Source organism: Choloepus didactylus, chromosome 2 (assembly GCF_015220235.1).
Source record: "Choloepus didactylus isolate mChoDid1 chromosome 2, mChoDid1.pri, whole genome shotgun sequence".
In the NCBI taxonomy this organism is placed as follows: domain Eukaryota; kingdom Metazoa; phylum Chordata; class Mammalia; order Pilosa; family Megalonychidae; genus Choloepus; species Choloepus didactylus.
In genome coordinates this window covers 215,739,749-215,752,540 of record NC_051308.1, presented here as the reverse complement: position 1 = coordinate 215,752,540, position 12,792 = coordinate 215,739,749, and the positions used below count along the sequence as shown (strand labels likewise).

Here is a 12,792-nt window from a genome sequence, read left to right as displayed (position 1 = left end):
GGTCAGGATGTGGTAAGACTTGGGGTGGGGTGGGGGAAGGAGCAGGGGAAGGTGGGGAGACAGGCGCCAACCCGAAGAACTGAGTCAACTCTGCCACACTTGCTCATCTCAGAAAGCCTACCAATCTCTCTGCACAAAATGACTGCGTGTTCTCTAACAGCTCAAGTGGTCTAAAATTCAAAGTCTCTGCTTTTCCCCTTTAAAGTTACAATGGTTTCACTTGCTTGCTTTCAATCAATAGATTTAGCTACTTAATGATGGGACTTCTTCTGTTTCCTATTTAAAATCTAGAAGATGGACACATTATTTTTTGAGGTTCCTAGATTAAAATTGCACTTAATTGAGTATAAATTAGACCCTAGCAGGAAGGAAGGCTATTTGTGCTGTAATATGATCCCTTATTTTCTGCTCTGGACTACACAGGAGATTTTCAAATAAATTTCTAAGAGTTATCTTGGTGTGCTCAGTAATTTAACAATACATATATTATTTTTAGAATCATGAAAGTTCCTCCTAATGATGATTTTCAAGGATAGGACAGACATCCCCTTAGGGACCAGTTCCATTTAAAATTTTCCAACAATACAGAAACAAATAGGTAGAAAGTAAAAGGCAGTTTCCAGTGGGGAGATTCCCCAAAAGAGGAGGGCCATGGGATTGAGCCCCTATGCCACCCAGGGTTTTGCTTTCTGTGAGTACAGCCACCCTCCTAGCTTGAGGACAAGCACGTGCCTTGTCTGTGGTTGTGTTCAACATGAGCTGCACAGTGTTCCTGGCATGCTCCTGCCATATTTGTCTGGCAGGGTTTGTATGGTGGCAACCCAGGACTCCCAGCTCTCCAAGAATGATCCCTTATGGCAAAAGAGTGGAGCCTCTAGAATTTTAGCTCCATGCCCAGTGTGGGACCAAGGGCTGATGGGGACTTCCTACCTGTTGGAAATTTCATATTTCGGTCAAGTAAGAAACTGACCAAATTCAAGGAGTTCTGGGGAGGAAGATGCTATAATCATGTGAAGCAGATTTTGTTCTAGTTCCCTCCCTGCTAAATTGGCTATGTATCCTATCCCCGCTCACCTGATCCAAATCACTTCAGTATATCCCAGGACATACTTACCCACTCCTTCTTCACCCCATTCCATCACAACACATCCCACCTCCACTTCACCAAGTCCCAATTGTCCCATTCTAACCCACCTTGACTCTGCCCATTCTATTCTATCCCATCCCATCCTAATTCATTCTAACTCATTCCCCTCCCACCCCATCCCATCCTATCCCAACCCAGTCAATCTTCTAAATACTCTATATCCCACCCTCTCAATCCCATCCCAAACCATCCCATCTCACTGCATCCTATTCCATTCAACTTTCCATCTCAACCCATTCCAATTCATTCCATCTATCCCATCTAAATACAATCCAACCCACTCTTGATCCTATCCCAAGTCACCCTCTCCTGCTTGATCCCAGTCCTTCTCAAATTACACAATTGTACTCCATTCCATCCCCTTCCCTCTCATTTCCTGCTTGACCAAAGCTCTCATTTGTATATATAGAAACATGACCATCCTTCATGGTACCTGAAGCCACCTGAGAAAGCCAAAGGGTCCCACCCTCTGTCCAAGGATCTAAGAGTCAAGTGTGTACTTGAGTGGGAGAAAAGAAAGGAAGGTACAGGCTATCATCATTAAAGGAGGGGTGTGAGAAGATAATCCAAGGAGTTGGGCTCTCAAGAGTGCAGGGTGAAAATAAACATGAGTTTCCTTTGTTCCCTTAAGAGACAAGAGCTAGGGAAGAGCTCTAAGGATCGCATCACCATTTTCAAGTTAAGAAACCTTCACAATGCCAGCCTATTCTTTGTTTCTGGTGGGCCCAAGGGAGCCAAGTTCCACTTACAGCCAGTGAACCCTGAAATAGTCTCTGTGAAGCTGAGGACTTTGAAATAATTCTCCGTTTGCAGGTTTTCCTAGATGCTCCCCACTTGCCAGGGAAACTCTCCAAAATCTCTGGCAGGCAGGGGGGTTTGGGAGGTCATATCCCACCCAAGGAGAGAAACCCAGGGCGGGCAGTGTCAGAGGCATTCTCCAACCTCTAGGAGGAGCTAGAGGTTCCTCTCTCTTTACCTCTCTAGGAAGAGGAATACTAGCATGGGGTGACGGATTAAGTGAGTTGGCAAGGTTCTAACAAGTGTGTTTTTAGTGACAGCAGCAAAGAGGGAAGGAAATACTCTAGCTGCCGCATATGGCGGAAACTTGGAGTGACATAGTGCCTAGGTTTTTCTCTTATAATTCTAAAAGGCTGGTGCAAAAAGCAAGTAGAGTATAGTAGTAGAAGTAATAGTAATAGCATCTAACCTATTTTGAACGTTAACAATGGGCCCCGCACTCTAACCAGTCCTTTCCATGAGTTAAGAGTGCAAGGGCCTTAGAATCAGGTGGCCCTGAGGTTAATCCTGCCTCTTTCATCTACCTGCTTTATGACTTTGGCCAAATTGCCTAATTTCTGCACCTCAGTTTCTTCAAATATAATACTAAAGTGCCTGGGTTGTTATGCGAATTGAATGGCAGTGATGTCAAGGAAGCAGTCAGCCGGCATTCAGTAAAGGAGAAATATTATTACTATGCAAATGGGCCTGGGGCTGCCTCCCACTTGGGGATGCCCCTTTATCAGTTCCCATTCTTCCCAGCTTCCAAGTGTCTGGGGAATGTCTAAGAGAACAGTTAGAGGGAAAGGAAGCTTTGAGTTCCAGAAATCTTGCTTCTGATCCTCTCAGTGGTTGTTACTGAGTCTCTACTATATTCTGTGAGTTGGGCTACTCTGTGCCGCCTGAGTTCATAGTCCTTTAGGGAAGAAAGAAGACACCACCTCATTAAACAAGAAATTCCGATACGCCATGATGCATCCTACAAGGGAAATGCAGGAAGTAATGAGCACCACAGCAGAGTTCAGTTGAGATGGGTGTTTGGGGCCAGAAAATCAGAAACCAAGTCACCCCTCAGGAGCTGGTGGTGGAGATGGATGGATGACAGCTGCTTGAGGAGTCTGGGATCCAGACCTCAGGTGCCAAAACCAGCATAGCATAACTAACTGGGGCAGCCCCAAGCAAACAGCAAGGCAGAAGAAGACAGCGTGTTATGAGTAAGGGATTTGGAATCAGACAGACTTGAGTTGAAACCCTGGCTTGGCCATTTACTTATTACATGGATAAGTTACATGTCCTCTCTGAACCTATTTCTTTATCAATAAAAAGGGGATAATGATATTGCCAATTTCACTGGGTTGCTTTGACGATCAAGTTATATGCAGATGCCTGGGACAGTGCCAAGCACATGGTGAGATCAGTCAACATTAGCCATTGGTGTTATCCTCCCAGGTGCACAGAACCACCTTCTGAGAACAGCAAGTGGGTGAGGACATGATGAAGGCACAGACTTCCTGGCTGCTTTCTTTGTCCTCACTGTTCCTTCTCAGCCCCAGCTTCCATTTAATGGGCACATTCAATGAGGCAGGCATTGTGCTGAACCTGCTGCATGTCAAATTTCTAACCCTTCCCACAATGCAGGAACTGCTTGTCCCTTTTGCAGGTGGAGAACCCAAGCCTTGAAAGGTTCTGAGATCAGCCAGGTCTCCAAAAAGGCTCTGCTGAGAAATGAGATTCCCTTAGTTCTGCTGATGTAACAGCAACAAGGAAACAGAGGCAGGCCAGGCCCATGAGTCAAGGTGGTGCTGCTGAAGCACCCACAGGCTCTTCTAGACAAACACAAATCTTGTACTATTTGAAACTGCAATTTGGCTTCCAGCCCCCTGTGTATTCTTCTAGCCTCACCTTCAACAAAGCCACACATTGACCCTTAAATATGGTTCAGCATTGTTAGCTGAAGTCAGCTCTATTTAAAAAAAAAAAACAAAACATAAAACCACAGCTCGTTTGCAAACGGAAATTCAAATCCATACCCACAGTGGTGACTGAGCAGTTATATGCTTTTCCTTTGGGTGGGAGGTGGGTAGGAAAAGGAATGCCATGGGCTACTGCTGCATTGGTTCTAGACTCCAGGGAGCTTTCTTACCAATTTGTGACATTTAGTTCCAGGGGAAAAGCAACTGGGGACCAGGTGTCTTTGTCATCTCATTACCTCTGCAAACCAGCTGGTTTCCTTGACCCCTGAAACTCCTGTTTTAGACTTATCAGTCCCTGGAAAAATGCCCAAGAAAAAAAAAAGGACAGTTTAAAAAAAAAGAAACCTCCACTGATTTAACAATCATTTATCAAGAACCAACTCTATTCCAGGCCCTGAGCTGGGTGCTGGGGACATGGCGAGAAATAAGGCCCTCTCCCTGACTTCAGGAGGCTCGCAGTTTATGTGAGGCAGACAAATAAAGACTTTCAATACAATTCAATTTGTACCATCCATCAGTGCTCCAGTTTGCAAGAGGCAACTAAGCAAGCACATAGATAACAAACAAAACAGGAGCAATTTTTAAAAACATAATCTGGTATTTGATTTTTATTTTAAAGCAATGAATGCCAGTGAATGGCATGGGGAAAATCAAAACTTTGTCAGAATTTCTTACACTTATTTTACAGTTGAGTATTGCTGTTATTTTGGAATACTTATTAAGGGAATGGGTGGCATCATAACCTTTTCACCACACAGAGCTTCTTAATCCAGAGAAAAGCAGCTAGACTTGAGACTGATATTGGGTCAGACTTGGTGGCCAGCTAATAAGGGAAGTAACTGAAAGGAAAGAATGAAGGATGATCTTAAGGTTTCTGGGCTGTGGGGAATATCAGGCTTGGGAGAGGAGCTAATGAGCTTGCTTTGGAAGGGAAACATCCAGGTGAAGATGCCCAAGAGTCAGCTGGATATGCAGGCTGCCTAGATCTAGAGTTTCTGTGGGTGAGGAAGCCAACAGATATATATCAGGAGAAATGTCTTGGCAGGAGAGATCTATCTGGAACCTTCAGAGTGTGGAAGTAAAAGACATGGCATGGATGAGCTTACCCAGGAAGTGGTGAAAGGAAATGGGGGAAAAGTACAAGGAATGGATGCTTCAGTGCACCATACTTAAGGAAGGGGAGTAAGTGCTACTATTAGAAATTGAGGAGGAACACCCAAGAGGTAAGAGAAAAATCAGTAAGGCATGGCATCCCAGAAGCCCCAGGATGGGAAATTTTAAAAGGAGTGATCCAAAGCGTCCAAAGCCACAGGGAGGGGAAGGAAGAGAAGCACAGAGGAAGCACAACAGATTTAGCAAGTAGGGAGGTCACTGATGATTTTCTTCTAGAGTTTCAGTGGAGTCTTAGGAAGGAAAACCAGACTGCAGGAGGTGAATGGAAGTAGAGAAAATGAGTGGAAGAACCCCTTTGAAGAGAGTTGACTTGTAAAGGAGAACAAGAGATGAGATGGTGGCGAAAAAGATATCAGGAGGGCCAGGATGTCTCGTTGGCTTGTTTTTGGTTAGACATGAACTTGTTTATAGGCCAAGGGAAGAAGACTGATGGATAATGGAGAAAGGAGGTAACTGAAGGAAGTCTCAGGGGGAGGGGGTGAGGCAGGACCCAGATGGCAGGGGCTCCGGTAAGAAGATAAAGGTGGATGAGGAGGCTCCCTCTTTAACAAATCCTTTTTTCATTTTATCCAGACATCACCTGGTCAAATAAGGGAGACTGTTCAGTCCTAAGCATCTTTTAAAGTCAACAGTGTGAAAAGAACATAAAATGAATGTGCTACCCCTCTAATATGCCAAATCCTGCTGATCATCTGTCACGGAGTCCATTTCCAAATCTCTGCTGCCTGCAGGGCCAAATAGCATATCTAAATGCGGGAAAGGTTTTAAAAGAATGCAGTCAAGCACTGGAAGCCAGAGCCCTGACCTGCCAGACAGCAACTACACCCTCCCCCCAAGCCATAACCACCATCACCCCCAACTTCTCTAAGGACCAAAGAACTGAGCAAATATATGTCTACAAGGCAGGATTCCAGCACAGTCAGCAATGTGCAAGCTCCGGTGAGTCGGCCTTTTTCTCTCCCCAGGGGCATGACTTGCCCAAGGGGCAGAGGCAAATCTAGCCAGAAAAGCAGTTCATTCAGATCTGGGCGATTCTCTCCCGTTGGCTAAGCCAGAGCAGGGGTCTCGCCTGGATAAACATCGAGAGGCAGGATGGCCGTAGCAGCCGTCCCCCCAGTGCCAATGTGGCAGGTCTGGGTGACCAGAAACGTTGGTAGGAAAAGACTTCCAGTGGGTGTGGGTGTGTGTCCGAGCTCCCAGGCGCGCGCACCGCTGGCGCCCCTCTCTGGGTGTCGGTAGCTATGACTCTTAGGAGAACCCGAGAAGGTCCCGTCAAATGGGGATGAGAGTCGGGGCTGCCTCGGGGCCCCCTCCCTGCCCCGGGAACTCTAGCACTCCCCAGCTAAGGGGCAGGCGGCATGGTCTGCCGGGAGGGCCTCATGAGATGCTGGGATCCACAGTGGGCCGGATAGCTCGCCACTCACTGGCCTGCCAGGGCATGAGGGCACTTTTCAAGACAGGTGCATTGGAGTGCTGGAGTGGCCGAGGCCAAGCCTTCAGAGGTTCAATCGGTGGTTAAAAAATAAAAAAAAATAATCCGGTTCCAGGCCGGAAGTGACCCAGGTCCGGGGCTTGGCAGCAGGTGTTTCAGATTTTCTCCCTCAGTGGGCAGCCTCCGGCTAAATGAAAATACGGCTCCAGGCGCCGCCCATTTGGACCCGTCCCCACCCGGGCACACTGAACTTTCTAGGCTGTAGCTAGAGCTAAGCTTCAGAGGGGTTCAGGGGGTAAAGTGGGAGGGGACCAGTAGGAGCCAGTGGCCCCCACCAGGAACTGGGTTCCTTCGAAAGGCCACGTGCCTCTCCGGATCTGCAAGCTGCAGCCAGACGCCCGCGAAGTTCTGGGACTCAAAGCACCCGCCAGGTCTGCCCCCCTCCCCGACTCGGTGGCGGGGAGCGGGTCCCGTCGCCCGCGCCGCCGCTGCCGCAGCCCGGGCGCTCGGCTGCAGCAGGGCGCGGGAAAGGGCACTTTGGCGCGGAGTGGGTACCGAGGGGGATGTGGCGGCGCGGAGCCTGGCGGCGACACTCCCTCCCCCACCCCCGGTACAACCCCCGCCCCCGCCTCTCGTAGTTCAGCACCCTCCAACCCCCACCTGAGCCCTCCTGCAACGCGTGCGCGGGTCCCCCACCCTGGGCGCGAGTCCACCTGACCCCCCCCCTCCTAGCCTGAAGCGCCGGGGGAGGGGGACATTGGGGAGGGGGATGGCGGCCGCAGTCTCGGGGAGGTTCCGGCGGGGGCGCGAGCTTCATTCTGGAGAAAATGGGCGGGGGCAGGGAAGGGGAAACCCGACAGACGCGGAAATGGGGAGAGGGCGCGCCATTCCTCTCCAGACCCCAGACGGTGTGCCAACCACAATCGCGAGCGGGGTAGGGCTCCGGGAAAGTTTATCGGGGAAAAGCCTGGCACCTTGGAGGCTGGGAGGATGCAGAAATTGAAGCCACTGTCCGGGTGCCCCGCAACCCCGGGCGGGGATGCCTGCCTCCCAAGCCCCCCACACCAGCCGGATCCGGCCAAGTTGCGGCTGGGTTTGGGGTGTGGGTGGAGGTGAGGACGTAGTTGAGGGTGGGTGGGCGGTTGGGGGCAGAGAGAGGCGAGGATAAGGATGAAGGTGGGCGACTGGACAGGTGTGAGGTTAAGGCCGGGTACGGGGGGGGATGAGGGCACCGGGTCGAGGATGGTTGGGCTCGAGGCTCGGGTGGGGCGCGCGGCGGCCGCTGGCTGCCTGGTGCGGCCGGACTTACCCGCGGCGGCGGAGGCGCTGAGCAGCCCCCAGCCCAGCAGCAGCAGCAGCGGCGGCGGCGTTGGCGGCGATAGCGGCCGGCCCCAGCGACTCCCTGCGCCCGGCACGAGCGCCGAAATCCCGGCTTTGCCGCGATCCCTCCCTGCTGGGCAGCCGCAGCGCCCCTGCTCCCATCCCTGTGAGCGCGGCATGGCGCGGCCGGCAGCGCCGAGGGAGAGGTTCCGCTAGCCGCCGAGGAGAAAGGAGGTCAGGAGAGCTGTGGAGCTTTTTTCTGCTCGGAAAAATCCCGGTACGCGGGAGCCCTGAGCTTATGCGGCTGGAATGAACCAAGTGTCCGCCCGGCCGGGGAGAGGCGCGCTGCGCTCTCGGAAATGACTCGCTCCAATCCCGCTTCGCGGGGTTCGCGCCGGGGGGCGGGAGGGGGGTGGAATTATCCCCGGATTAATCACTCTGGAGCCGCTTCTCCGTCACTCCAAATGCTGGGGGTGGAGGCGCAGCAAAGGAAAAAATATTGGGGGGAAGGGGTTCCTCTTCAGCGCCACCTCCAAATAAACCACAGATTACATCTAAAGGGTTGTTTATTCCTGTTTGTTTTACAATTGACCAGTTTCTTTTAAGTTCATTCCTCCCGTTTCCATTTATAAGATCACCCATTAATACACCCTGCACACACACACACACAAGTGGCATAGACACACGCGCTCGAACACACAGTTACATACACACGCACCTCTCCCACGTTTGGAAATTGGAATACTGTCTGGGAAAAGGTAACTAAAGAAAGATGCGGTTTCCCAAGTCAAAGCTCATAGAAGCTGATCTTGGGTGGTGGCTTTGAACTTGCAATCTGAGGTTGGGGGAGACATTTACAAGCCCCGTTAACAATGGCTTCCTACCCTCTCCCAGGAGAGGAGGGTATGTGCGTAGGCAGAAGCGGGTTAAGATTTGGAGGTGGGGGGGTGGCGTTCGTTTGACTCAGCGCAGTCTTACCCCTCCCCTAAAACAAATCCTTCGGGTACAGGGAGGAGTGCATGTGTGATGGAGTGGGGGTGGGGCGTGGATTGGTGGAAGGACCGTGCAAGAGTTACTTAAACAGTTTATCCTCAAAATTAAATAACCTGACCCTGTTTCAACCCCCGCCCCGCCCCCCACCGCCTCCCTGCCACGGCCCCAAACCAGTCGAGTTTCTCCCAATAGCGTAAGCCGCTCTCCACCTCTTCCCCTGTCGCTCTGCCGTCAGGCCCCAAGGGCTCAGCCTCGGTCCCCCACCCTGACTCTTCGGTCGCCGTCTCTGTCTCGTCTCCCCTAGGCTCCTCCATTAGTCACGATGGCTCCCTCGCTGTCTACGCCAAACTCTCCGACGCTGCGGGGGGTGGGGGTGGGGGCTCGAGGGGCAGGAGGTGGACAAGGCCCGGGGAGGCGGTCCCGGCTGGCCCGCCCTGGGGAAAAGCAACTGCCAATGGGCACCGCACCCCTTTGCCAGAGACACCCCAGAGAGGCCGCACTTAGGGAGTCGCGCGGTTTGGCCAAGCCAGAGCTCTGGCATCTGCGAGGCCTAGGGGGCAGGGACCGGAGGCCGGTGGAGCCTGGCAATTTCCCTGGAAGGGCGTGGATAGGGGCTGTGGGGTTGCCAGTCAGGTAGCGCGGGCAGGGCCGGAGGAGTGGATGCTCGTCCCCAAGAAAAACTTGCTCCCACAGAGCCACGCTCTCGCAGCCTCCTAGGTGCCCGCCCCACGAATTGTTCCGGTTTCCCTGCATGAGCTCATCCCACAGCTGGGGAGCCAGCCCTGTGGCCCCGGGCTGGCGCGCCTCCTCAGAATCGCCCGCCCCGTCCCCACCCCCCTAATACACTTGCTTTCCCGCCCCTCCCGATGCAGCCTTGCTGGGTGCCAAGAACTGTGGAAGCAGCCAGAACCTCAGTGAAAGGCGTGCTTTATGTCCCCGGGACAGCGGGGAGGGGGCTTTTCGCTCCCCATTGTCCAGGCCCAGCTCCCGAAGGAGAGGACTCAGCCAGCCATGACTGGCATGGCCTTTCCACCAGCCCTTGAGAGGAGGGAGGGACTGACTGTGGGTGAGTGGGTGGCCTGTCTCCGTGGGGGCTATTGGCTGGGCCTTTTCTGGTGGTGGGCTCCTGGCTCCTAATTTGGGCTTTCCCCTCTCCTGGAGGCAGGTCTCTCCTCTAGAGAAAGGAACTGGCAGAGATGCCCCCGCAATCTCTGCAGCCCACAGCTGGGCAGAAGGGGTTCTGGTTTCCTCTATGATTCTGGGGCTCCAGGACAATGCCTCCCCCCGCCCCCACCCTGCCCCAGCCCCTCCTCTGTTCCAGAACTTTGCTCTGCAGCTGCCATCAGCAACTACTAAGATTTTGTCATCCTTCTCCGTGGGGACTGTGGAGGGCAGGGGCACCCATTTCATCCCTGTAAGCGACCGAGTTACTCACATCCTCTGCTGTCTGCCCCTCTGATCTATTTGGGTCCACCTGCATTTCCTGAGTGCCTCCTGTGCCTGGGGCCCTGTGGATGGCTGGGCTGTGGGCAGCGCAGAGGGGCACAGTGTGTGGTCCCGGCTGGGAAGCATGTGGGACAGGGATGGAAGCCACCACATAACAGATGCAAGTCAGCAATAATCGCCACAACAGAAGAAGGGGCATGTGACATAGGGACATATCAAGAAAGTAAGCTTTTCTTGAACTTGGGGAATTAGATGGCTAATTTAAAGAGGGAAATAGGATTTGGGCTGGACCCTGAGGACTGGATAGGGAATTTGACAAGGTGAAGATTCATTTATGCAGCAATTTTTGAGCATCGTTACGTGCCAGGAGCTGTCTAGATAATGAACATACACCCTAGTGAATGGTTCCTGCCTTGAAGAAAGCAGGCAATACATATATTGCCTGCTTTTACTTTATATACATATAAAGTAAAAGCGCTGTGAAGGAAACGTTTGTGGTGCTAGGAGAAAAAATGAGCGGGCATACTCTAAGCAGGTGGTCAAGGAAGGCCCCTCTGGGTAGTGGCCTTGAGAATGGGATCTAAAAATAAGCAAGACAGACAAAAGAGTTGGGGAAAGAGCTGCTTTGGGGGTAGAGAGGATGGGCAAAGGCCCTGAAGAGGGAAGGGGACCAACAGGAGCAGGGTGGGGTGAATCAAAGCGAGCAAGGGGAGAGGGTCAAGAGATGGGGGTAGGGGAAGGCAGGCAGGGGCTAGATCATGAAGGGTCTCGTAGGTGAGGAGTTTGGCTTTTATTCTCAGACAATGTGAAATAGGAGGGAAGGACTTTTTCAGGTGAGGGGTAGCAGGGAAAGCAAGTGCATGACAGAATATAAGAGTTACCATTTCAGGCTGTGTATAGCACGGTTCTTTTAATAGGAGATACTCTGGGACGGTGGACAGCTCTGAATACGAGAGGCTTGGGTTTTCATCGCTAGGAAAGGGACGCCAAGTGTCATGACCTGGCATCTACTGTGGCCTCTCTGTGGGGAATGGCTAGGAAGGGAAAGGGCAATAGAAGAGCACATGGAAGGCTACTGCAGCAGTTCAAGCTGGGACTGAAGAGGGCAAAAAAGCAGAGAAGGAGGAAAGGTGGCACCCCAGAAACGTTTACAGGGCCAGGGAGGAGCAGGAGCCCAAGAGATGACAGCCCTCCCCTTACTAGCCTAAGAGAGTGTTACGCTTTACCCAGCCCCCAGAGCTGGCTTCTTGCCTGCCCCTTCCCCTTGCATTGTTCTGATTAGCAATCGGCAGCCACTGGTCCTGGTCTCTTCACAGTATCACAACGCAAAAAAGCCCAGTGCTGCGGATGTGTTGGACATCCTCACCTGGACTGGTGTTGATGTTGTCACAAACATTGGGACTGGCAGTTTGATGTGCTGAGCCCTCGAGCATGGGACTTGCCCTTATGAAGCTCATTACCACAAAGGAGAGTCTAAACTTGCATGTAATGGTGCCTAAGAGTCTCCCCCTGAGTACCTCTTTGTTGCTCAGATGTGGCCCTTTTTCTCTCTAACTGAGCCATCTTGACAGGTGAACTCGCTGCCCTCCCCCTTACGTGGGACCCGACTCCCAGGGGTGTAAATCTCCCTGGCAATGCAGAATATGACTCCCGGGGATCAATGTGGACCTGGCATCGTGGGACTGAGAGTATCTTCTTGACCAAAAGGGGGATGCAAAATGAGACGAAATAGTTTCAGTGGCTGAGAGATTTCAAATGGAGTCAAGAGGTCACTCTGGTGGACATTCTTATGCACTATATAGATAACACCTCTTAGGTTTTAATGTATTGAAATAACTGGAAGTAAATACCTGAAACTACCAAACTCCAACCCAGTAGTCTGGACTCCTGAAGACAATTATATAATAATGTAGATTACAAGGGGTGACAGTGTGATTGTGAAGACCTTGTGGATCACACCCCCTTTATCTAGTGTATGGATGAGTAGAAAAATGGGGATAAAAACTAAAGGACAAATGGGGTGGGATGGGGGGATGATTTGGGTGTTCTTTTTTCACTTTTATTTTTTATTCTTGTTCTGGTTCTTTCTGATGTAAGGAAAATGTTCAGAGATAGATTGTGGTGATGAACGCATAACTATGTTATCATACTGTGGACAGTGGATTGTATACCATGGATTATTGTATGGCGTGTGAATGTATTTCAATAAAACTGAATTTAATAAAAAGAAAAAGAAAAAGAAACCTGGTAGACAAATACCTTAATAAAGTGATTAAAATTTATCACCTATAATGAGAAAAACTGACACCAGATACAAAAAAAAAAAAAAAAAAAAAAAAAAAGCCCAGTGCTGTATAGTTACTCGCCGAGATAAGCCTAACATTCAGATAAGATCAGAGGTCATTTTAGAAAGAAAACAAGGTCTTGATGCTCCTGATTCAAGTAGGGGTTTGTAGACTTGATGGCCTGAAAATTTCACTCTGGCCCCAGAAGGAAATAAAAGAGCCTTCTGAAGCCAATAGGAAAAGAAC

The 12,792-nt window shown here is 51.1% G+C and overlaps 1 protein-coding gene across 4 annotated transcripts in view; it reads right to left on the bottom strand.

Annotated features, from left to right (window-relative positions):
• Window positions 1-8,111, bottom strand: part of CSMD2 (CUB and Sushi multiple domains 2) — a 646,653-nt gene extending 638,542 nt beyond the window's left edge. For 3 of the 4 annotated variants that reach the window (XM_037827786.1, XM_037827788.1, XM_037827789.1), the window contains exon 1: window positions 7,812-8,111. In XM_037827786.1, the coding sequence (XP_037683714.1) occupies window positions 7,812-8,001 (190 nt within the window). In that variant the 5' untranslated portion in view covers window positions 8,002-8,111. The remainder of the gene's footprint in view (window positions 1-7,811) is intronic. The other variant, XM_037827787.1, reaches the window with a different exon arrangement.
• Window positions 8,112-12,792: the final 4,681 nt, after the last annotated feature.